This window comes from Amblyraja radiata, chromosome 2 (assembly GCF_010909765.2).
Source record: "Amblyraja radiata isolate CabotCenter1 chromosome 2, sAmbRad1.1.pri, whole genome shotgun sequence".
NCBI classification, from domain to species: domain Eukaryota; kingdom Metazoa; phylum Chordata; class Chondrichthyes; order Rajiformes; family Rajidae; genus Amblyraja; species Amblyraja radiata.
The window spans coordinates 124,850,688-124,876,381 of NC_045957.1; the positions used below are offsets into that span (position 1 = coordinate 124,850,688).

The 25,694-nt window shown below is 48.2% G+C and overlaps 2 protein-coding genes across 5 annotated transcripts in view; one reads left to right on the forward strand and one right to left on the reverse strand.

Annotated features, from left to right (window-relative positions):
• ulk4 (unc-51 like kinase 4) overlaps window positions 1-4,020 on the forward strand; it is a 324,061-nt gene extending 320,041 nt beyond the window's left edge. Inside the window, exons 36-37 of the mRNA XM_033015040.1 lie at window positions 401-489; window positions 3,081-4,020. Of these exons, the coding sequence (XP_032870931.1) occupies window positions 401-489; window positions 3,081-3,144 (153 nt within the window). The 3' untranslated portion in view covers window positions 3,145-4,020. The remainder of the gene's footprint in view (window positions 1-400; window positions 490-3,080) is intronic.
• A 2,475-nt stretch (window positions 4,021-6,495) lies between these two features.
• Window positions 6,496-25,694, reverse strand: part of ctnnb1 (catenin beta 1) — a 43,658-nt gene continuing 24,459 nt past the window's right edge. For 2 of the 4 annotated variants that reach the window (XM_033015072.1, XM_033015082.1), the window contains exons 3-16: window positions 22,283-22,510; window positions 21,357-21,610; window positions 19,398-19,636; window positions 18,480-18,681; window positions 17,563-17,707; window positions 17,374-17,477; window positions 16,218-16,556; window positions 13,774-13,932; window positions 13,044-13,163; window positions 11,157-11,307; window positions 9,902-10,023; window positions 9,726-9,786; window positions 7,461-7,687; window positions 6,496-7,329 (exon numbers count right to left, since the gene is read on the reverse strand). In XM_033015072.1, the coding sequence (XP_032870963.1) occupies window positions 7,479-7,687; window positions 9,726-9,786; window positions 9,902-10,023; window positions 11,157-11,307; window positions 13,044-13,163; window positions 13,774-13,932; window positions 16,218-16,556; window positions 17,374-17,477; window positions 17,563-17,707; window positions 18,480-18,681; window positions 19,398-19,636; window positions 21,357-21,610; window positions 22,283-22,510 (2,333 nt within the window). In that variant the 3' untranslated portion in view covers window positions 6,496-7,329; window positions 7,461-7,478. Of the gene's footprint in view, window positions 7,330-7,460; window positions 7,688-9,725; window positions 9,787-9,901; window positions 10,024-11,156; window positions 11,308-13,043; window positions 13,164-13,773; window positions 13,933-16,217; window positions 16,557-17,373; window positions 17,478-17,562; window positions 17,708-18,479; window positions 18,682-19,397; window positions 19,637-21,356; window positions 21,611-22,282; window positions 22,514-25,694 lie in introns of all 4 variants that reach the window. The other 2 variants (XM_033015053.1, XM_033015064.1) reach the window with 1 other exon arrangement.

Consider the following 25,694-nt stretch of genomic DNA (forward strand, 5'->3'; position numbering starts at 1 on the left):
GGTATGGACGGGTGGGGCCGAAGGGCCTGTTTCCACACTGTACCACTCTATGTAACACTGTATTCTGCACTCTGATATTTTCTCTTTGCCCGACCTGTTGTACATGTGTGTGGCTTGTACTCACGTACAGTATGACTGGACTGGAAAGCAGACAGACAAAGCTTTTCACTATTATAAACCAGTACCAATACCAAATATGGACACCACTGTAGATGGGGAAACAGTCAGCACGGCCATGGTGGGCCGAAGGGCCTGTTTCTGTGCTGTACCATCACCTGTGTTTTCCTGTTGCTTTGTTTGCACGGAGCCTGCAGCCTTGCCCCCCCCCCTGTGGAATGCAGCAGTGAAGTTGTTGTGGAACGGGCCGCCCGTCACCTTGTTTTTCTGTTTCTTTCACCAGGTGAGCGAGAGCGAGAGGCGGGGAGGAAGTCTGTGGAGAGAGGGAGACGCTCTCATTGAAGTCCTTCAAAGCCTGAGCCGCACTGCCAGGTGTGAACCCTCGGGCTAAACTACTTGCTACACATCAGCAGCATCCAATTTCAAAGCCCATAGCCAGTCGGGGACTGTGGGGTGGTGTGTACGGCCATTTACAGTTGCGTACAGGCGTGGGCACGGCTGTGGGGTGATGTGTATGGTCGAGTCAGTCTGGAGCTGTGGGTGGTGTGGGGAGGGCAATAGGCTGCTGTGCAGTCGTGGGCTGGGCTGTGGGGGGTGGTAGCTCCTTGATTTACCTCCTCTAGGCAAGAGACTGTGCATCTAGCTGACCTATTCCTCTCTATAAGATCACCCCTCATAAACAGAACCTTTACGGACATAGCTAAAGCTAAAGACATAGCTCGAAGGTGAGAAGGGAAAAGTTTAAAGATGTGCGGGGCAGGGTGATGGGTGCAAGGAAGGTGCTGCCAGGGGTGGTGGTGGAGGCAGATATTCCCCACATTGCTCTGCCCACTTGTCTTTGAAACGTTCCGATTGTCTACCCTGTCTCTGCCTCTCATCTTTTATATTTTATAGTTTTATATATTTCTGAAAGAAAAGTTCATGAACTTGGTGAATAGCTGATGAACGGAAATACAGTAAAGTAATTCATGTAACTGCAACAGCACGAGATGTGGAGCATGGTTATGAATGAAGCATTGTACCTCTCCTCACCACAAGTCTTGTCTGTCAGGCCCAGCACTGGAAGCAACTCTCCTCACCCCCACACACCACATTCCCCACTTCCACTGCCAAATGGCTGCTTCTGGATCATTTAGACTGGGGCCTTGCCTCTGGTCTCCCCACTCCCCCCTCCTTCCCCCCTCTGGTGTGACAGAGTCAAGGCAGGGAACCTGATGAGGCAAAGAGTTGCCCCAGAAACTCACTTCATCAACTTTCCTCTTTAACTTCTGCAAAGTGTTTTGATTCTATCATACAACAGGGATGTAATCCTGAGGCTCTATAAGGCGCTGGTCAGTTCAGTTTTATTTGTCATATGTAGATTAACGCAGGGTCAACGGTACAATGAAATGTGTTTGACAAGACAACGGGTCACCTCAGCAATGATATTACATGGATAAAAATAAGATAAAAGTGACTGGTAGGTAAAAGACAATAATAAATAAAATAATCAACATATATGATGTGTTTATTAATTCAGAAGCCTGATGGCCTGATGATAAAAACTGTTCTTAAGTCTGGTGGTATGTGCAGCCATGCTCCTGTATCGTCTGCCTGACGGTAACAAGAACAGTCTGCGTGCTGGGTGGCTGTGGTCCTTGATGATGCTGTGTGCCTTCCACAGGCACCGCCCGCTGGTGGAAAATGTCCTGAATGGCCGGGAGACCGTTGCTAGTGATGTGCTGTGCCGTCTTCACCACTCTCTAGTGATTTGCGGCTGTGGGCAGAACAGTTCCCGTACCAGACTGTGATGCAGCCCGTCAGCAGGCACTCGATGGTGCATCTGTAGAAGTTTGTGAGGATGTTTGTCAGGTCACACTTGGAGTAGTATGAGCAGTTTTGGGCCCCGTATCTAAGGATGTGCTGGCTCTGGAGAGGGTCCAGAGGAGGTTTACAAGAACGATCCCAGGAATGAGTGGGTTAATGTATGATGAGCGTTTGTCGGCACTGGACCTGTACTCGCTGGAGTTTAGAAGAATGAGGGGGGAACTCATTGAAACTTGCCGAATAGTGAAAGGCCTGGATAGAGTGGATGTGTTAGAGAGGATGTTTCCACTAGTGGGAGAGTCTAAGACCAGAGGGCACAGCCTCAGAATTAAAGGATGTTCCTTAAGGAAGGAGATGATGAGGAATTTCTTTGAAACGTTCCGATTGTCTACCCTGTCTCTGCCTCTCATCTTTTATATTTTATAGTTTTATATATTTCTGAAAGAAAAGTTCATGAACTTGGTGAATAGCTGATGAACGGAAATACAGTAAAGTAATTTATGTAACTGCAACAGCACGAGATGTGGAGCATGGTTATGAATGAAGCATTGTATTGGAATTTGTATGAGGAATTTCTTTAGTCAGAGGGTGGTGAATCTGGAGTTTTTTGCCACAGACGGCTGTCTGTGGCGAATATTTTTAAGGTAGATAGATTCTTGATTATTGCGGGTGTCAGGGGTTATGGGGAAAAGGCAGGAGAATGGGGTTAGGAGGGAGAGATAGATCAGCCATGACTGAATGGCAGAGTAGACTTGATGGACCGAATGGCCTAATTCTGCTCGTATCACATGAACTTATGAAGAACAGTATAGCACAGGAACAGGCCCTTCAGCCCAATGTCTGTGCTGAACATGATGCCAAGAGCAGCTTTAACTGCCTGCACGCGATCCATATCCCTCCATATCCACGTGCCTTGCCAAAGGTCTCTTAAACACCACTATCATATCTGCCTCCACCCCCACCCCTGGCAGCGAGTTCCAGGCACCCTCCACCCTTTGTGAAAAATAGCTTGCCCGCACATCTCCTTTAAACTTTGCCCCTCTCACCTTAAAGCGATCCCCTTAGTCGTTGACATTTGTACTAGTGGGGGAAAGGTTGTGACTGTCTACCCTACCTGTGTGATGCTGATTGAGGTGTTCTCTCTGTTTTCACCCCAGTTCTCACACTGACATTGGCATCGCTTGGCTGGCAGCAGAGATCCTGAGAATCATTGGTCTGTGAGCTGAGCTTCACACTGCTGCTCACCATCGAGGCCGGAACTCACTCACTGTGCGACTGGGATCCGTGCTGTTGACAGAGTACGGTGGAGGTGGAGGCGATCCATCCATCGCAGTGGGCATCGACTGGCTTTGTCCAGGCCACACGAGAAGCACTAAAACACCAGCGTTCTCTTCAAGCAAGCCAGACAGTGCAGGAGTCAGTCTGACAGCACAGAAACAGGCCCTTCGGCCCAGCTCATCTATGCCAACCAACATGACCCATTTCATCACAAGGTTCTGCATGTGGCCCATATCCCTCTAAATCTGTCCTGTACATGTACCTGTCCAAATATCGTTAAACGTTGCGATTGTACCTCTTCCAGCAGCTCATTCCATACACCCACCACCCTGTGTGAAAAGTTACCTATAAGCTTCCTATTAAATCTTTCCCCGCTCACCTTAATGGCCTCTCATTTCCCTCACCCTGAGTAAATGATTCTGCATATTTACCCAATCTATTCCTCTCATGAATTTGTACTCCTCTATAAGATCTCCCCTCATCCTCCTGCGCTCCAAGAAATAGAGTCCCCAGTCTGCTCAACCTCTCCCTGCAGCTCACACCCTCTAGACTTGGCAACATCCTGGTAAAGGATGGAAAGGAAGTTTATCAAAAATAGTTGTAAAGATATTGCCATTTGCAAGGTCATCATCTTGGACACAAGATGCACCTACGAGGCAACTGGAGCCAACTTTCAGTCACAAGATGCAATTTGTCATGACTACGCCTAATGTCAGTAGCAATGCAAACCCTGGAAGCTGCCTTGCTTCTTGAGTGTCTCAGCAACCATCATTGTATGTGCTCTCAACAGTATTTGATTAAATGGCCATGGGAAGAACACTTCCACTGAGCAATCTTTTCCTCTTGTTTGACACTTTGACCTGCTGATGAGTGTTCAATGAAATGCTTTGACCTGCTGAGAATGAGTAACTCTGGCAGGGAGTACACGGGTATTTAACCCATTGATTGCAATATTTTGTCAGCTGTGGGTTTGGGTTGAGAGTGCCTCTGACTGACGTTAAACTGTCATCCCAGCAACATGTCATCAACGAGGGAGGGCTGGCAGCTCCAACCCACACAGCGTATTTAAAACATAGACCAGTGCAGCCCACAATGTCTGTGTCGATCATGATGCCAAGAACAACCTGCACATGATCCATATCACTCACTCCGAGTGCCCATCTAAAAGCCTCCCCCACCACCAGGCTCCAACCATCCTGTGTAAAAAACTTGCCCCGCACATCTCCTTTCCACTTTGACAATCTCACCTTAGTTATGCCCTGTAGAGTTGGACATTTTTACCCTGAGGGGAAAGGCTCTGATTGTCTATCCCATCTATGCCTCATAGTTTTATAGACTTCTATCAAGTCCTCCCTCAAACGCCAATGTGCCAGAGAAAACAGTCCAAATCTATCCAGCCGCTCCCTGTAGCTGAAATCCTCTAACCCAGGCAGCATTCAGGTAAGACACTGGACAGGTAGATAGGATATGGACAAAACACGTGTGGGTGGGATTAGTGCAGGAGCATCATGATTGGGTTGGGCTAAAGGGCCTGTTTCTGTGCTGTAGTTGTGTATGCCAGGGAAGGGAGCATATAAAGTGTACGTGCTTCCTGATGGCAGGAGTGAAATGAGCGTGGCCAGGGTGGTGGGGGTCTCTGATGATGCTGGCTGCCTTTTTGAGGCAGCGACTCCTGTAAGATACCTGCGATGGTGGGGAGGTCAGGCCTCGCGAGGGTGGTGAATCTGTGGAATATTTTCTAGAGCAGAGATAGGTCTTAAAAAGGGCAAAGGCTACAGGATTGAGGGGGAAAATAGATGATCGACCATTGAATGACAGTAGAACCAGAGGGCATGGGTTTAAGGTGAAGGGGGAAAGATTTAATAGAATAGAATAGAATGCAATTTATTGTCATTCAAACCTAGGTTTGAATGAAATATCATTTCTACAGTTTTTTACATTACAAAACAATCCAAGACCCACACTTAACACAGTTTACATAAACATCCATCACAGTGAGTCTCCAACATCTCCTCACTGTGATGGAAGGCAAAGTCTTTATCTCTTCCCTTTGTTCCTTCTCCCGTGGTCCAGCAGTCCAACTGCAGTGTCGAGGCGAACTGGGGCTCCGATGTTAAAGCCCCCAGCGGGCGATGGTAAGTCCTGAGGCCGTTTAAGCCACGCCGGGTGATGTTAGGCCCCGGCTCCATGTCCTTAAACCCGCGATTCCAGCGGGAGAAGTCGCCGTTGCGGAGCTCACAAAAGCGGTCTCCCACCAGGGACCTGCGAGCTCCCGATGTTCCCGTCCACCGGGTCTGCGGCCAGTGCCTCCGAACTCCAAAAGTCGGGTCGTGGCCGCGCGCCACCACAGCTCTTCCTGCTCCGAAGTCGGCCAGCTCCGCGATGTCAGTTCCGCAGGCTCTGCAACTGGAGCCCCCAGGTTAGTCCCGGCCGGAGGTCGCCGCCGGCTCCACGATGTTAGGCCCAACGACATCCGAGACCCGACAGGGAATAGTCGGGTCTCCGCACAGGGAAGAGATTTAAAACGGTTTCCCCCACATATACACAGCTAAAAATAAATAATAAAAACTAACTCAAGACATACACTTAACAAGACAAAAATTAAAAAAGACAGACGACTGTAGTAATAGGAACCTGAAGGGTAACTTTTTGTACACAAAGGATGGCGAGCATGGAACGAGCTGCCAGAAGAGGTAGTTAAGGCAGGGACCATCATAACGTTTAAGAAACAGTTGGACAGGTACATGAATAGGACGGGTTTAGAAGGATATGGGCCAAACATAGGCGGGTGGGATGTGTTGATGGGCCATGTTGATTAAGGTGGGCCAAAGGGCCTGTTTCCATGCTGTATGACTAATTCTGTTCCTGTGTCTTATGCAAGGGATCAAATGAAGCCACTGACATTTATTTACAGAAATAGGTTTCACATTCCTCGATTTCTCGTGCATGTCGACTGCGGGCAACGTTCCAGCTTCCTCCCTCCAGGCTCCTGGATTCATTTATCCCTGCTGGGGTTGTGAGTGCTCAGCATCTAGTAAGCTCCTCACTGTGGCTGCCACTGCGACTGCCATGGATATCTGACTCCCCCAGAACCACTCTGTTGCCAGCAAGACAGCACTAGAAGCAAGTGTGGAGCTCAGGCAGCACCCTGGAGGGGAAGGGTCGATCCAGACCCTGCATCAGGACCAAGGTTAGCAACAGGACCAGAGTTTGTTTGAGATTTGAGAACATTTTCCCCAAGCAGCTTTCAACAGGATGAAAAATATTCCACAAATAAACACCCGAAACACGATAGCAAATTCCAAACATTTTTATTTAATCAACTTATACATAAAATTATGTAAGAGACAAAATTCCTTAAACTGCATACAAACTTAATATTGGTGCTCTAGTAATGAAGCCACTCACACAAAAATGGTCAGTCCAGTTTAATTCTGCTTCTACAATCGCATTATTTCCATGAAGCGTCTGTGTTGCAGGATACAATAACTTGGAGGACAAGGGGTGGCTGGCGAGTGGCCTTTCGTTAAACTATTACAACCGTGTCCTGAAGCCCCCCAGCAAGAAGCAATATTGACCAAACACGTCGTCCCACCTGCTCGCTTGGCAGCCGTGAAAGTGGACTTATCTAGTTTCACATTTTTATACAAAAAGCTACACAGTGTTACACTTCAGAGTACAATTAAATCTATTATGAATGAGTTAGTGCTCTACACAATTACTTCAGAGTTTAAAAATTAAGGAACAGCTATAGCATTGCCACTATAACTTAAAACTACAGACTATGTTAAAAAATATCATTGACTGGTCTACTCTACTTCAAAGCAAGCCACATCAGTACAAGTACAGAGATTTAAAAAAATAATTAAAAAATCAACAGGCAAGGCTAGAGTTTGTAACGTTCCGTCTCTTGTCGGTCTTAGCGTTCTTTGAAAGTAGGCAGCCATTTCCCAATCCATCCGCTTTCATATCGTCGACCAGAAGGATCAGAGCAACTATTTGACTTTGACTGTTCCCACAGGAAAGCGAGCGTTTTGTTAGTGTCAGGCACTTTGAGATACCAGCCCACCCCGAACCCTCAGCAACTCTACAGGCCAACCACAATGCAACTTCATTCACACAGTACGACTGCAGGAAGAAAGAAAGAATGATGTCACCACAACAGAAAAAGTCAACACAAGATTGAAAAGGAGTTAAAAGTTGCAGCCCCACAGGGTAACACTGATGCCATCTCCCCCACCACTCAACGGTTGCCATACCTATGATGCAGGTTATATTTACAAGTCTGTGTCGAACCAGGCCAGCTGATTGCTGTCGCCTGGAGGCAAACCATCCATCAGGTCCTGGGCATGTCCCAGGTCAGGCAGCCCGTCCACTGGGTACTCGGCTCCAGGGTGGTGGCCTCCCATGTCATGCTCCATCATCGGGTCCAGGCCCATCGGGTCCTGCCCGTACCCACCCGGGTGGTAGGAGCGGAAACTCGGGTCTACGTGGGAGACAAATGTGAGGAGGGGGGCAGAGAGAGGACAGGGGTGGGGGGGCAGGCAGAGATAGAGGAGGGGGGGCAGAGATAGAGGAGGGGGGGCAGGTGGTGGGCATAGATAGAGGGGGAGGTGGTGGGCAGGGAGAGGTGGCAGAGAGAACAAATGAGACATGTGGAAAACAGTCCATTCCCTCCCAACCTCCCTCAGCAAGTTAAAAAACAAAGTCGACCAAGACTACATTGTCCATTCTACAGTTACTCCCTTGTTCTCAGCTGGAGAGCCTTTCCTTCTTTTAAAAGTAGCTGCATTGATAAATAAATATTGTCAACACCATACTAATGAAGCTCGGGAAGGAGGCTCAGTGTTGATCAACAGGCATCTTACAGTGCTGGAGAGATCAGAGATAGAATCCAACAGTAGAAGGATATAAAAGTGTTGTGTATTAAACAGGTCACCCACAAACATGAGAGGGCAGCATATATGCAGGGAGAAGTGTAGAGAAGTTGAAAAGCTTATGCTGGGTGCAGAGGATTTCACACTGCCAGCTCATCTTCAAGCACCGAGAAATATGATCAATCTTTCAATTGCTCCAAACCTCAGAGGGGAAGATCTTAACCGAGGGTTTAGACTGGCTGTAGAAACAGAAGAGCAATGGAATGAGAGTAATGAGTTGTAGGAAGGCCAGCTTCCACGGGTCGGCAGTGGACCAGCTGCTCAATAGGAAGCAAGTTGCAGCAGGACAAGGGCTGCCTTTGGTTGAGGCACCTTCTCACAATGGACAGACAAATCCAGAGCACTCTGTGAAAAACGATGCAACAAAGCAAGGCCCTGTGACAAAGGTTGTGAACCGCTGAGTATTAAATCAGAAGGGACAACTGAAATAAGAGGCAAAGAAAATAAGAGAACTACCAAGATAAGTAGGAATCCAAGTATTCTCTGGGCATTGCAGAGTGAAATGGTAGAGGGGCCATTGTGGACAAAATGAGAAGCACACAGCTTGTTGTATCAGAATGACACCAGGATTAGGGGGATGGATTTTGGATTGTTTTCTCTGGGAACGCCAGAGGTTGAGGGGAGAAGTTTATAAAATGATGAGATGCATAGATCGGGTGGACAGTCGGAGCCTTTTACCGCAGGATGGAAACATAATAGACCTGAGGGCGTAGCTTTAAGGTGAGAGGGACAAAGTTAAAGAAGTTGCTCAGGGACAAATGGTTTTTTTACACAGAAGGTGGTGGGTGCCTGGAACGCGCTGCAAGGGGTGGTGGTGGAGGCAGATACAACAGTGGTGGTTAAGAGACTTTCAGACAGGCACATGGAGATGCAGGGAACGGAGGGATACAGATCACGTGCTGGCAGAGAGCTGATCTTAGCAGACATTGTGGGTTGTCCCTGTGCTGTTCAATGTTCTAAAAGGAAACCGACTCATCGTGATAGTCAGCGACTTCATACCAACGTAACGCAAAACACAGCAATTTGTTGAATAATTCTATGGCAGTGGTGCGGCTGGTAGAGTTTAGGTCATTATTATTGTCACCGAGGGACAAGTTTGTTTAGTTGACGAGATGCTGCCACTCAGCACCAAAGACCTGGGTTTGATCCTGACACCGGATGCTGCCTGTGTGGAGCTTGCATTCTCCCTGTAACCAAGTGGGTCTCCTCCGGGTGCTCCAGTTTCCACCCACATCTCAAAGATGTGCGGGTTTGTAGGTTAATTGGCTTGTAAATTGTAGTGTGTAGGGAGTGGATAGAATGGGGGATAACATAGAACTAGTGTGACCGAGTGATCGATGGTCGGCTTGAATTCGGTGGGCCGAAGGGCCTATTGCCGTGCTGTATTTCTGAATCATCACTATTTCTAGTTACTCTTGCTGGAAAGACACTGCAGCTGCTGGGTTGAGGCAGACCTACCATCGGGGAGATATTGCAGACGCGGGGGCAATACGGCAGGTGGTGGAGTCTGGGATATACCGCGCGTGGATGGTGGGATGAGGCGGATTTACCGTAAGAGTAACACCGTGCGGGGGGAGGCAGACCTACCATCGGGGCGATATCCAAGGGGCTCTCCCTGGCTTCCCATGTCAATCCCGAGATCGCCGGTCTGTTTAAACACAGTAGGAGAGAACATCAGTTTTTGCCGATTCAGAAATCGTTGGCAAACACCAGCATGAAGCAGGACTGGGAACAGCGAGCGCCTGCCCAACCTGTAGCCTCACCTCGTTCCATGTCATGGGCTCGGTCCTGAAGAGTGAGCTGGTCAGCTCAACAGAGAGACGCTTCTTGTAGTCCTGGGGCTTGTCTTCAGACATACGGAACAGGACTGCCGCCGCATAGGTTGCTGCAGGGAGAGCAGGAGGGTCACAATATTCACCACATTTAACACCATCCTTGCAAACACTGAGGGGGCTTGAGATATAATACAGTGAATGCACTAGATCACTACACATTCAGATCCCTTGCTTGCTTCTCTTATATCATCAGTGGATGTGCCTTCATTGACCCACCAACAGCCTCCACCTGCCCTGGGTGGAGAACCCAAACATCACCAACCCCTGGCAGCCGACACGGACACCGCAAGAGAAACACTCCCCCTCCTGCCCAATCGGCACATCTTGAACTGCCAGTAAATCTGGTTAATCCATCAACACAATTCCCTCTGGTTAACCCCTCTACCACAAACCCCCATCTCAGGAACCAAATTAAACATCCAGGGATTGGGGCAATGGGGACCCATTGGTTGAAACATTTCACAACTGAAGGTTGGAAGAGCCCATGTGGCCCCTGGTTGAGACAGGGAGGGGGGTGGTGCAGATTACAGACCACTTAGCATAATATCCATTAAGGTGCCAGAGTCAATACTCCAGGGGGAAATAAGGGGCTTTATTTAAAACCAAGGCGCGTAGTAAGGTCTTCTCAGGTGGGACATCTCTGGAATTCCCAGCACCCAAGGGTGGCCAGTTGATGGGAGATGTGGAACAGTTATGGGAGCTGGCACAGAGGGGAGTTGATGGCAGCGTGGATCAGCCACGGTCAGAGTCCATGGCCGGGCAGATCAGGGGCTTGTAGACAACTCTTGCTCCTGCTACGATCTAAAGGACTATAAAGGTAAGGCTATTCCTACAGCATTATACTGGGCAGCTTGAAATCTGGGCCGGTGAATTCATGTTACATTCACTGGGTCTTTAGCACAATAGGACACCTGTAGGCATTGTAGGAATGAATGCCTGTTGATGTGCCTCTATAGAAGGATGTAAGAAGGAATTGCAGAATGATTTACACTGAGGATAAGACACAAGGTGCTGGAGTAACTCAGCGGGACAGGCAGCATCTCTGGAGAGAAGGAATGAGTGACATTTCGAATCGATCTTCAGATCGTTCAACCTCTATGGCTGTCTGTCGGAACTCACTGGCACCCTCATCCCTTGAGTGTACCCCAGTCTGGGCCAGGTAGTTATGGGGGTCCGTACTCACCCACACCCTCGTTCCTGGAGTGCAGTAGCTCAGTCAGGGGGGCAGTAGCTCCCTCAGCCTCGATGGCCTCGGCTGCCTCCTTATCCTGGGCCAACTCGCACAGCACGCCTGCTGCCACCCGCTGGATGTTCTCAATGGGGGAGTACAGCAGCTGTGAAAGGAACGACAAGCATCTCACCACAGGTCCTCCGTCGCCCCACACCACCACCTCACATCAACAAGCATCTCCACAGGTCAGAAACATTAAAAAAAAATAGGTGCAGGAGTAGGCCATTCGGCCCATTCAATATGATCATCGAAAATCAGTAGCCCGTTCCTGCTTTCTCCCCATAATCCCTCGATTTCTTTAGCCTGAAGAGCTATATCTAACTCTGTTGAAAACATCCAGTGAATTGGCCTCCACTGCCTTCTGTGGCAGAGAATTCCACAGATTCACAACTCTAGGTGACAAATTATTTCCTCATCTCAGTCCTAAATGGCCTACCCTTATTCCTAACCTTGACCCCTGGTTCTGGACTCCCCCAACATGCGGGACATTTATCCTGCATCTACCCTGTCCAATCCCTTAAGAATTTTATATGTTTCTACAAGATAGAAACTCAATTTTAAATTTAGTTCCAAATTCTAAATTCCAGTAAATATAAGCACAGTCGACCCATTATTTCAGCATATGACAGTCCCGCCATCCCGGGAATTAACCTGGTGAACCTACGCTGCACTCCCTCAATAGCAATAATTTCCTTCCTCAAATTAGGAGACCAAAACTGCACACAATACTCCAGGTGTGGTATCACCAGGGCCCTGTATAACTGCAGTAGGACCTCCTTGCTCCTAAATTCAAACCCCCCTCCATTCACCACTGCTCGGCACCCTGGTTACCATCTAACCACAAGAGAACCAAGTTTGTCACTGAGACCTGGACAAAGTGTTGTCCCAAGGGGGCCCACAGGGGGATGTGGAGCGGGTGCTTTCCCATGGTAAGATCTACAACAAGTGCCCACTGTTTAAAACTGAGACGGTGCTTAAAACTTGAAGCGATGATAAAAAATCTTCCCTTCAGCCTCCGAGTGCTGTGTCTTTCGATACCTTCCTCATAATGGCCTCAAAGCAAAGTATTAAATACTTTTAATTAAGGAAGACATAGACTTTCTTGACAAAAGGCAAAGGTTACAAGGGAATGAATTGAGGGTAAATGGTGGACTGGGTGAGAAGCCTCCTTCTTGTAATCACACACACCTTCCCATAGACAGAGTGCAACTCCAATTACAAAGAGATTTGCAGCTCATTGGCCACAAGGGACAATCACCCCACCATGTCCCCGAGTCACGGTGCCTCTGACTACAGAAGGTTGGAACCATTGATGGTCCAGATACACGGTCATGACAGAAGCGCAGGTCACCCACATGTACAACTGCCGGAGTGGCTGTCACTTGGAACAAAACAGCTGTCTGTCTGCAGTCTGTTGATACACAATGTAAACTTGTACACAGGGTCCAATGGGTATAAGACCTTCATGTCTTGTGCACAGGCTCGGTCTGGTCAACTATCTTATGCTTAGTATGATTGTGCCTAATGTACAGTTGGATGGCGACTGAACTGTCTTCAATAAACAATCTGAATGTGTCTGTACACGGGACATAATAGTGCCGGACACCCAGCACTTCAGGTCATAAGGAGTAGAATTAGGTCATTCGGCCCATCAAGTCTACTCAGTCATTCAATCATGGCTGATCTATCTCTTCCTCTTAACCCCTTTCTCCTGCCTTCTCCCCATAACCCCTGACACCTTGTGACGCTTATGGCTCAGCCGTACCAGGTGTCAGGACCTGCCCTCCAATCCAGTGGAGGAGTCAAACGATACAGGAGTGGAGAAGCAAACACACTTACCTGGACAAAGAGTGGAATGGTGTTGAGTCCTCGAATGACAATCCTGTTGTGTACGTCCCGGGCAAGAATGTGCAGGGCTCCAGTACAGCCCTCCACGATCTCCTCCATCCTCACCCCCTCCTGCCACAGCACAGCAAGAGATGGTCAGTGAGTGTGTGCAGTGAGAGTCCGTGAGTGTGTGCAGTGCAGCGAGTGTGTGTGTGCAGTGAGTGTGTGCAGTGCGTGTGTGCAGTGCAGTGCGTGTGTGCAGTGAGTGTGTGCGGTGCAGTGAGTGTGTGCAGTGCGTGTGTGCATTGCGTGTGTGCAGTGAGTGTGTGCAGTGCAGTGAGTGCAGTGAGTGTGTGCAGTGAGTGCAGTGCGTAAGTGCGTGCAGTAAGTGCGTGCAGTAAATGTGTGCAGTGCAGTGAGAGTGCAGTGCAGTGAGTGAGTGTGTGCAGTACAGTGAGTGAGTGTGTGCAGTGAGTGAGTGTGTGCAGTGAGTGTGTGCAGTGCAGTGAGTGTGTGCAGTGCAGTGAGTGTGTGCAGTGCAGTGAGTGTGTGCAGTGAGTGTGTGCAGTGCAGTGAGTGTGTGCAGTGCAGTGAGTGAGGGTGCAGTGAGTGTGTGCAGTGCAGTGAGTGAGGGTGCAGTGAGTGTGTGCATCGAGTGCATCAGTCAGTGCATGAGCGAGTGAGTGTACGAGTGAGCGAGCGAGTGGGGACTGCCTGTGACGGTGTTGACGGGTCAGCTTACCACAAACTGCTGCTGCGTGCCTCCCATTGATGTACGCCGCTGGGTATCCTGGTGAGCTCTAACCAGCAGCTGCACCAGCCTGGGAATGGCCCCTTGCTCACGCAGGGGAGCGTGGTTAGCTGGACACAGTGCCAGGTTGCGGATCAGACCCACGGTAGCCTAGTCAGGGCACAGAGCAGCAAGCAGGTAAGTTCACTGCCACAGATACATACTTCACTTGCAATCCCTACAGTATCAATATTACAATAATCAAGAAGGGACAGAGTGCTGGAGTAACTCAGCGGGTCAGGCAGCATCTGTGGAGAACATGGATAGGTGCCATTTCACAGAGTGCTGGAGTAACTCAGCGGGTCAGGCAGCATCTGTTTCGTGTCTCGATCCTTCCCTGAGTTCCAACCCTAAACATCACATATCCATATTCTCCACAGATGCTGCCTGACCCGCTGAGTTACTCTAGCACTCTGTGAAATGGCACCTATCCATGTTCTCCACAGATGCTGCCTGACCTGCTGAGTTACTCCAGCACTATGTGAAATGGCACCTATCCATGTTCTCCACAGATGCTGCCTGACCCGCTGAGTTACTCAGCACTGTCTTTTTTTGTAAACAAGCATCTGCAGTTCCCTGCGCTAACAAAACTCCAGAAATACTGTCTCAAATATCCTCATCGGGCTTTTTAGGTGCAGTCAAATTATTCCCAGCTGCCAGCTGAATTTTATGTACTAAATTTGTTGAAAGGATCATGACACCAGCAACGTCTAATAATGCCAAGTTACAATGCCTGTTTTTTTTTTTGCAATAAAAGCTTACTTATACAACAAGTGGAAAAAGCTTGTGGAAGCAGGAGGTTTTAAGTGTGGCAATGAAAAGTCTAGCCTGTTCTGGTGTCTCACTGGCTGAACATGTGGAAAAAGTATTGTTTCAATTGTCACCTGATCCTCTGGGCTCCAGCTGTGGAAGTTTAAGAGCAAAGACCAGGGAAGTTTACAAAATCATGAGAGGAATAGATCGGGTAGATGCAAAGTCCCTTGCCCAGAGTAGGGGAATCGAGGACCAGAGGACATAGGTTTAAGGTGAAGGGGGATAAGATTTAATAGGAATCTGAACGGGTGACTTTTTCACACAAAGGGTGGTGGGTGTGTGGAATAAGCTGCCAGAGGAGGTAGTTGAGGCCGGATCTGTCACAATGTTTAAGAAACAGCTAGACGGGTACATGGATAGGACAGGTTTGGAGGGATGTGAAACAAACGCGGGGCATGGGGGGGGGAGGAATCTAGTGTAGCTGGGACATTGTTGGCCGATGTGGGCAGGTTGGGCTGAAGGACCTGTTTCCACACTGTATCACTGTGACATGGACAGCTTCTGATACAAACTCAGCACTGGTCTTTGCATGTGACGTGTATGCAGAAAGCGTTTCCCCAGCATCACCAGCACAGAAGCCCAATATGTCAGGACAAAAGGAAAATACGTTTACTGACAGTAGGCATCTTTGATGCAATAAAGAACTTCAATGGTACAAATATGTAATTTACTGAACTAGTAGAAATGCTGAAGATGAGTGGGTGAGAGGCAGTGAAAGCAACACGTTACATTTGAACTAGTATCTGTGGGTACAGACTGGCGAAAGAGATGGGTGTTGGGGTGGGTGGGGAATGTTTGTGGAGAGCGAGGTTAAGCTTCTCTTCTTGCGTATGGCGTGCACAGCCTAAAGCTGTAGGACAACTTTATTTGGTCTTATTTGATTGTGCACGCCAGGTTGATTGCATTCGTCGAAACGGACCATGTGAAAGTTGCAATCTCCCACCCCGAGGTAAAGCTGCACGAGAGGCACTGCCTTGTCAAGACCCCATCAGCCGTCACGAGTGAACAGTTTGTAGATCTACGTGGACCAGGAGCTCGTCTAGAATCAAAGACCCCATTTCTCTCAAGTTCACTCAAAGCTGTTTTCGAAGCGAGCTTGACGGAACGAAACTATACTGATCGTGTTGAGTTTGCTGTCGTAACTGACCAAACCTCCAACCTGTTACTGTTGCTAGTGTGTTGTCTCTGCTGACTAACTCAGCTCAGATTCACTCAGTTTCAAAATTCTCTTGAATGCTGGAGGTTGAGGGAAGACTTGACACAAGTATATAAAATTACGTGAGGAAGCCAGTCAAAACCTTTTTTGCCGTGGTGTAAATGCCATAATACTGGAGGGCAAGCGTTAAGTTTAAAGGAGATGTGTGGGACATAGTGGGTGGTGGATGCCTGTAATGCGCTGCTGCATGTGCTGGCATTTACACTGACACATGGATATGCAGGGAATGGAGAGATATGGATCAAGGTTAACTTGGCATCATGTTTAGCACGGTGCTGCTCTACATTGTGTGTTTGTTGTTCATTGGACATCCTGGTGACCGCACACCAACCCAAGGCTTATTGCCCACAGAGGGCCGGCTAATTACCTTGATGAGAGGCCAGTGAGATGGAGGATGCAGGAGTTTAACCACCACCGGCAGGCCGTAGTGCAGCCTGACCGCGTTCTGGGCCATCTCCGCATCCTGATGCCTGCTGGTTAGATGGCGAAGGGCACAGATGGCGGGTTCGGTGATGTCCTCTCTGTCTCCAGCCCGCAGCACGGTGCGGACTAATGCCTCGATCCCTCCCACTTGGCAGACCATCATCTTGTTCTTGTAGTTGTTACAGGTCAGGTTGGAGAGGATGCCCGCTGCGCATGTCACCACGTTGATGTCATCCGAGCCCAGGAGCTGCACCAAGGTTCCCAGGAGACCTTCCATCCCCTCCTGCACACAGAAACCAGCGGTTAGGGTCAGGGCCACAAGGGCTCAAACTCAACAGCAACGCACACCATCCAACCACAAATAATCATGCAGAGAAAGCCAGAAGGTTGCTACATAGATCCCCAGGACCAACATTAATCCCCAGATCTGCACGGCCAACACACAATAAATCTCCCCATCCAACTTGTTCAAAAACTGCATTCATCCAGATTTTGTAAAAGCAGTTAGGCATTTGGCCGGAGGTTTATTCTTGTTCCGTGTACAGAGGTACAGTGAGAAGCTCTGTTATGCATGCTATACTAACAGCTTTTATATTCAATAATCTATCCAAGTACAATAGGTAGAGTAATGGGGAAGATACAGAGTGCAGAATATACTTCGCAGCATTCTAATGCATCAGTTCAATGGACGCTCCAGTGTCCACAATGGGGTAGAGGTGAATGAGACACTCCAGCAACAAGGTGGAGGTGAATGGGACATTAGCAACAACGTGGAGGTGAATGAGACACACCAGCAACGAGGTGGAGGTGAATGGGACACCAGCAACGAGGTGGAGGTGAATGAGACACACTAGCAACAAGGTGGAGGTGAATGAGACACACTAGCAACAAGGTGGAGGTAAATGAGACACACTAACAACGAGGTGGAGGTGAATGGGACACCAGCAACAAGGTGGAGGTGAATGGGACACTAGCAACGAGGTGGAGGTGAATGGGACACCAGCAACAAGGTGGAGGTGAATGGGACACCAGCAACGAGGTGGGGACAGTGCACCACATTGATTTCTCCAGCTTATTGCATCAAAATGACTAATGATTACCTGCTTTGTGGCAGCATCTGACAGATTTCTCAAGGTCCAGAGACAATTCTGCACAAGTCGCTGGCTGGGGTCGGTTAGGTGCAATCCCAGGGCCTGCATGCCACCTGTAAATGAAGGCAAGATCATTTATACAGGGTCCACTCACTGCCTTGGGTCAAGAGGAGCAACAACTACAGCCGAGACACTCACCGGCCTCCACGATAGCAGGCTTGTTGCTGGAGCAGACAGACAGCACCTTCAGCACACGGCTGGTGGTCCACAGCAGCTTCTCGTAGGTGTAGGTCCTCATGATGTTCACCAGGGCCTGGGGCCCCCCACTGGCCAGGATGATCAGCTAGACAACAGAGGCAACAAGTCACAGACTCCCCGTCTCATTGTTGAAGCTCAACAGTCCTTTCGGGTGAGGCAGAGGTTCACTTGCACCTCCTCCAACCTCATCTTCTGTATCCGTTGTTCAAGATGTGGACTCTTATACATCGGCGAGACTAAACGCAGACCGGGCGATCGTTTCGCGGAACACCTTCACGCAGCCCGCCTGCACCTACCTGATCTCCCGGCTGCTAGACACTTTAATTCTCCTTCCCATTCCCACACTGACCTTTCTGTCCTAGGTCTCCTCCATTGTCAGAGTGAGGCTAAACGCAAATTAGAGGGACAGCATCTCATATTTCGCTTGGGCAGTGGTGTGAAAATGGATTTCTCTCACTTCAAGTAACCCTTGCATCCCCTCTCTCTCCATCCCTCCCCCACCCAAGTCACACCAGCTTCAAAGTCGTCTTGTTGAGTCCCATTGTCTACTCGTTCCCACCTAGTCCACAGCTAACAATGGCCCATTTCCTCTATCATTGTTACTTTTTTGCATATCTCTCTTTCATTTGTTCTACATCTCGCGACATCATCGTCTATATCTCTCGTTTCCATTCCCCCCCCCCCCCCCCCGACTCTGTCTGAAGAAGGGTCTCGACCCGCGATATCTCTCGTTTCCATTCCCCCCCCTTGACTCAGTCTGAAGAAGGGTCTCGACCCGAAGCACCACCTATTCCCTTTCTCCAGAGATGCTGTCTGACCCGCTGTGTTACTCCAGCTTTGTGTTTATCTTCACTTACTTTGCTTTCTTGGTTTCCGTATGCCAAAATCTGAAGGCAATCTGTAGTGATGGCCAGGAATTTGACATTGGTCTTATTTAGTAAGGCGACCATCTTCTGCAAGCCACCAGCCAGACGCACAGCCATCTTTGCTCCTTCCTGGTGCAGCAACAGGTTGTGAAGGGTTGTTATAGCGTAGAACAGCACAGAATCCACTGGAGATCTGCAACATTTAATACAGATTAGTCTAGTAAATATTAAATTATGGGGTTAAATGTGGTGAATTTAATATATTTAAGACCACCCACTATGTTCTTTTTTAATTTACTCTTCCCCTACTCCCACTCCAAGTAAATGCTCAAACCATTAAGGCTTACAAAGACCAAATGATTTATCCTTAATGAGGTACTTGGACTCTGCTCTATGCGTTACCCCCGGAAAACATGGTTTTACCAACACGGCACAGCTACAAAACGGTTGCATCACCAGATTACAAGTACCAGTGTGGGAACAGAAACACAAACACAGTTGAAACCAAACCAGGATAAGATGATTGTGACTAGATGTTGGGGTTGGTGGAGCAAGATGATTGTGTCTAGATGTCAGGGTTGGTGGAGCAAGATGATTGTGTCTAGATGTCGGGGCTGGTGCTGGAGCAAGATGATTGTGTCTAGATGTCGGGGCTGGTGCTGGAGCAAGATGATTGTGACTAGATGTTGGGGTTGGTGCTGGAGCAAGATGATTGTGTCTAGATGTCGGGGTTGCTGGAGCAAGATGATTGTGTCTAGATGTCGGGGTTGCTGGAGCAAGATGGTTGTGACTAGATGTCGGGGCTGGTGCTGGAGCAAGATGATTGTGACTAGATGTCGAGGCTGGTGCTGGAGCAAGATGATTGTGTCTAGATGTCGGGGCTGGTGCTGGCGTTGGTGCTGAACATACCCGAGCATTTTGACCAGGGCGGGGATGCCTCCGGATTTGAAGATGGCCAGCAAGCCTTCGCGGTGATGTGAGAGATTGTGTAGCGTGCCGGCGGTGCAGCGAGCCGTCTCCACGTCGTTAGTGTTCTGCATGGTGCGGACAATGGCCGACACCATCTGCGGGGAGCGCATGATGGCGTGCCGAGAGGCCTCCTTCTTGGACAGTTGGTGGACCATCACGGCAGCCTTGTTCACCACAACCTGAAGGAGACAAGCAGAGGTTTTAATAGCTGTGTACACGGTAGATCCATCCCTGACACTAATAAAGAATCTATCTATCTCTGCCTTAAGTATATCCATGGACGGCCTCCAGAGCCGTCTGTGGCAATGGATTCCACAGATTCACCACCCTCTGACTAAAGAAATTCCTCCTCAGCTCCTTCCTACTCTCCCACTAGTGGAAACATCCTCTCCAAATCCACTCTATCCAGGCCTTTCTCTAATCGATTCTGGTTAATTATATACATTACACAAATACCAAACAGCAGCAACTTTAGACTGAATTAACAATTGCTTGTTGTGACTTACATTGGCCTCAGTGAGAACGAGGCACTAATGTTAAGCTTCTGGACAGAGTGGAGCTGACCCACAAATATATCCGTGCATCATCTATGTGTCCGTTCCAAAGATCAACCTACCACACAAGATTACTAGCCAGAACTTGCACTCAATGGGCAAGTGTTGTCTGCAGATGCCCACACCAAGAGCAAAAACCTGAACAAATCAGAATTAAATTAAAGAAGTGAACACAAATTGGTATTTCAGTGGTCATTTATCGAACATCACTAAAAAGCAAAATACCAATGAGAAGTTGGCTTCAATAAAAATCTGATTGTGAACACAATCAGAAATCAACTTGAAGCTTTAGAAAATATTATTTTGATCAATCTTAAGAGAAGAAGCAGAAGAAAGGTTTTGACCCAAAACGTTGCCTATTTACTTTACTCCATAGATGCTGACTCACCCGCTGAGTTTCTCCAGCTTTTTATCTACCTTCGATTTTCTATCAACTGCAGTTCCTTCTTAAAGCAGTGAATGTTTGTTGATTTGTTGTGGTCTACAGGCTGGGGTGTAATGTCTGGGGGCTGGGGTGTAATGTCTGGGGGCTGGGGTGTAATGTCTGGGGGCTGGGGTGTAATGTCTGGGGGCTGGGGTGTAATGTCTGGGGGCTGGGGTGTAATGTCTGGGGACTGGGGTGTAATGTCTGGGGGCTGGGGTGTAATGTCTGGGGACTGGGGTGTAATGTCTGGGGGCTGGGGTGTAATGTCTGGGGGCTGGGGTGTAATGTCTGGGGGCTGGGGTGTAATGTCTGGGGGCTGGGGTGTAATGTCTGGGGGCTGGGGTGTAATGTCTGGGGACTGGGGTGCAATGTCTGGGGACTGGGGTGCAATGTCTGGGGACGGGCGTAATGTCTGGGGAGCGGGGTGTAATGTCTGGGGACTGGGGTGTAATGTCTGGGGACTGGGGTGCAATGTCTGGGGACTGGGGTGCAATGTCTGGGGACGGGCGTAATGTCTGGGGAGCGGGGTGTAATGTCTGGGGACTGGGGTGTAATGTCTGGGGTGCAATGTCTGGGGACTGGGGTGTAATGTCTGGGCTGTAATGTCTGGGGACTGGGGTGTAATGTCTGGGGGCTGGGGCGCAATGTCTGGGGGCTGGGGCGCGATGTCTGGGGCCTGGGGCGTGATGTCTGGGGCCTGGGGCGTGATGTCTGGGGGCTGGGGCGCAATGTCTGGGGGCTGGGGCGCAATGTCTGGGGACTGGGGCGCAATGTCTGGGGTGTAATGTCTGGGGACTGGGGTGTAATGTCTGGGGTGTAATGTCTGGGGGCTGGGGGTGTAATGTCTGGGAGCTGGGGTGTAATGTCTGGGAGCTGGGGTGTAATGTCTGGATGCTCGGTGTAATGTCTGAAGCTGCCTACCTGGTCCTCGTCATTTAGTAGTTTGGTCAGCTCTGGAATGGCTCGAGTGGCCAGTTCGGCATCATCCTGATAGTTGATCAGGTTCACCACTGCGTGCTTCAGCATCTGCGACGGCTCAGCCAGGCGCTGTACATTGGTGGGGTGCGCAGCATCGAACTGCGTGGTTGGGATCTGCATGCCCTCGTCCAGTGTCTCGGGGAACATGGCAGCACGGACTCGCTGAGCTCTGGTCATGGCATACTGCCCATCGATGTCTGGAGCACAGGGCGACAAGCAAACACAGACCGTGAAACACAGCTAAATACAATGATCACAAACATAGATTGTGAAACCAGTGAAACACCACTATCATTGCAAACATAGGCCCGTGAAAGACAACAGTGGCGCAGCGGGTAGAGTTGCTGCCTCACAGCACCAGAGACCCAGGTTCCATCCTGACTACGGGTGCTGTCTGTACGGAGTTTGTACGTTCTCCCCGTTACTGCATGGGTTTTCTCCGGGTGCTCTGGTTCCCTCAAACACTCGAAAGACGTACAGGCTTGTTGGTTAATTGGCTTGGTATAATTGTAAATTGTCCCTAGTGTGGGTAGGATAATGTAAACGTGCGGGGACCGCTGGTTGGCGTGGACTTGGTGGGCTGAAGAGCCTGTTTCTGCGCTGTATCTCTAAACTAAACACAACTATCATCAAACATAGACCCGTGAAATACAACTAAACCCAAGTATCATTAGAAAACATTGACCTGTTAAAGACAGGTAAACACAACTCTCACTGCTCTGGATGGGTGCATCATGAGTCATTCTGCTACATCAACATGTGACAATTTAAACTCCAGGGAACTTTCACAGAATAAAGCCGCTATACCAATTCATTAGAGTGCAACAGCAAGCTGACTTTGGAAGGAGATTGAAGAACGTTTAACTCACCCGTGACTTGCTCAGGGGTGAAGGACTGGGAGAAACCTTGCTCCCACTCATACAGCACATGGCTGGTGTCCACGTCCTCCTCCTCTGGATTGCCCTTGCCACTGAGGGATGGGGCGGTGGTGGTGACCCCAGAGTGAATGCCTGAATCCAGGTAGGACTGCTGCTGCCAGTGGCTGACCTGGGCTTTCCTGTCCGGCTCCAATGCCATGTCCAGCTCCATCAAGTCAGCTGCTGCCAAGCAAGGGGAGACAGCATTGCGTTAGTTATATCACAGGTGTATCATCTCTAGAAACTGTGTTACAATATGGAGAATCATTGCATTAGTCAATACATGGCCCTTATGTTATATCACAGGTGTATCATGTCTAGAAACTAATGTTAGTTAGTGCTAAACACCATGATGTTGGTCAATACATGGCCCTTATGTTACACAGGTGTGCCACCTCCACTAACTGTATTACCATGCGGAGATCCCACTGCATTAGTTAATACATGCGTATACCATATCAAATCACAGGCGTGCCATATCCAGAAACTGATGTGTTACAATGCTGAGAACTATATCCTGCATCCTTTAGTCCACCTATCTTACTCGAGTTTTTATTGTATTTATGTATAGTGGTATCTGATTTGGACAGCATGCAAAACAAAGCTTTTCACTGTACCTCAGTACACGTGACAATAATAAACCTGAAGCTAAAAGGACACAAAATGATGGTTTAACTTATAGCGGGTCAGGCAGCATCTGTGGAGAACATGGATAGGTGACGTTTCACAGAGTGCTGGAGTAACTCAGCAGGTCAGGCAGTATCTGTGGAGAACATGGATAGGTGACGTTTTGGATCGGGACACTTCTGAAGAGTACACGTTTTGTTTACATGGAGGGTGGTGGATGCCTGGAATGTGCCTTTGGGGGCAGATATGATAGTGGTGTGAGTCTTTTGGATAAGCACATTGATATGCAGGGAATGGAGAGATATAGATCTAGTAGGTACATAGAAGTACCTACTAGAGAAGGGGCGGTGCTGGACCTCCTGTTAGGAAATGAGACGGGTCAGGTGGCGGAGGTATGCCTTGGGGAACAGTTCGGGACCAGTGATCACAATACCATTAGTTTCAATATAACCATATAACCATATAACAATTACAGCACGGAAACAGGCCATCTCGACCCCTCTAGTCCGTGCCGAACACATAGTCTCCCCTAGTCCCATATACCTGCGCTCAGACCATAACCCTCCATTCCTTTCCCATCCATATAACTATCCAATTTATTTTTAAATGATAAAAACGAACCTGCCTCCACCACCTTCACTGGAAGCTCATTCCACACAGCTACCACTCTCTGCGTAAAGAAGTTCCCCCTCATGTTACCCCTAAACTTCAGTCCCTTAATTCTCAAGTCATGTCCCCTTGTTTGAATCTTCCCTACTCTCAGTGGGAAAAGCTTTTCCACGTCAACTCTGTCTATCCCTCTCATCATTTTAAAAACCTCTATCAAGTCCCCCCTTAACCTTCTGCGCTCCAAAGAATAAAGCCCTAACTTGTTCAACCTTTCTCTGTAACTTAGTTGCTGAAACCCAGGCAACATTCTAGTAAATCTCCTCTGTACTCTCTCTATTTTGTTGACTTTGGAGAGGGTCAGAACTGGACCTAGGGTTGAGATTTTTGATTGGAGAAATGCTAACTTTGAGGAGATGCGAAAGGATTTAAAAGGAATAAATTGGGAGTTTGTTTTATGGGAAAGATGTGGAAGAGAAATGGAGGACATTTAAAGGTGAAATTTTAAGAGTACAGAATCTTTATGTCCCTGTTCGGTTGAAAGGAAATAGTAAAAATTGGAAAGAGCCATGGTTTTCAAGGGAAATTGGACACTTGGTTCAGAAAAAGAGAGAGATCTACAATAATTATAGGCAGCATGGAGTAAATGAGGTGCTTGAGGAGTATAAAGAATGTAAAAAGAATCTTAAGAAAGAAATTAGAAAAGCTAAAAGAAGATATGAGGTTGCTTTGGCAAGTAAGGTGAAAGTAAACCCAAAGGGTTTCTACAGCTATATTAATAGCAAAAGGATAACGAGGGATAAAATTGGTCCATTAGAGAGTCAGAGTGGACAGCTATCTGCAGAGCCAAAAGAGATGGGGGAGATATTGAACAATTTCTTTTCTTCGGTATTCACCAAGGAGAAGGATATTGAATTATGTGAGGCAAGGGAAACAAGTAGAGTAGCTATGGAAACTATGAGATTCAAAGAAGAGGAAGTACTGACACTTTTGAGAAATATAAAAGTGGATAAGTCTCCAGGTCCGGACAGGATATTCCCTAGGACATTGAGGGAAGTTAGTGTAGAAATAGCAGGGGCTATGACAGAAATATTTCAAATGTCATTAGAAACGGGAATAGTACCGGAGGATTGGCGTACTGCGCATGTTGTTCCATTGTTTAAAAAGGGGTCTAAGAGTAAACCTAGCAATTATAGACCTGTTAGTTTGACGTCAGTGGTGGAAAAATTAATGGAAAGGATACTTAGAGATAATATATATAAGCATCTGGATAAACAGGGTCTGATTAGGAACAGTCAACATGGATTTGTGCCTGGAAGGTCATGTTTGACTAATCTTCTTGAATTTTTTGAAGAGGTTACTCGGGAAATTGATGAGGGTAAAGCAGTGGATGTTGTATATATGGACTTCAGTAAGGCCTTTGACAAGGTTCCTCACGGAAGGTTGGTTAAGAAGGTTCAATTGTTGGGTATTAATGGTGGAGTAGCAAGATGGATTTAACAGTGGCTGAATGGGAGATGCCAGAGTAATGGTGGATGGTTGTTTGTCAGGTTGGAGGCCAGTGACTAGTGGGGTGCCACAGGGATCTGTGTTGGGTCCACTGTTGTTTGTCATGTACATCAATGATCTCGATGATGGTGTGGTAAATTGGATTAGTAAGTATGCAGATGATACTAAGATAGGTGGGGTTGTGGATAATGAAGTAGATTTTCAAAGTCTAGAGAGATTTATGCCAGTTGGAAGAGTGGGCTGAAAGATGGCAGATGGAGTTTAATGCTGATAAGTGTGAGGTGCTACATCTTGGCAGGACAAATCAAAATAGGACGTACATGGTAAATGGTAGTGAGTTGAGGAATGCAGTTGAACAGAGGGATCTAGGAATAACTGTGCACAGTTCCCTGAAGGTGGAATGAGCTTCCAGTGAAGGTGGTGGAGGCAGGTTTGTTTTTATCATTTAAAAATAAATTGGATAGTTATATGGACGGGAAAGGAATGGAGGGTTATGGTCTGAGCGCAGGTATATGGGACTAGGGGAGAATACGTGTTCGGCACGGACTAGAAGGGTCGAGATGGCCTGTTTCCGTGCTGTAAATTGTTATATGGTTATATGGATCAAGTGCAGGCAGAAGAG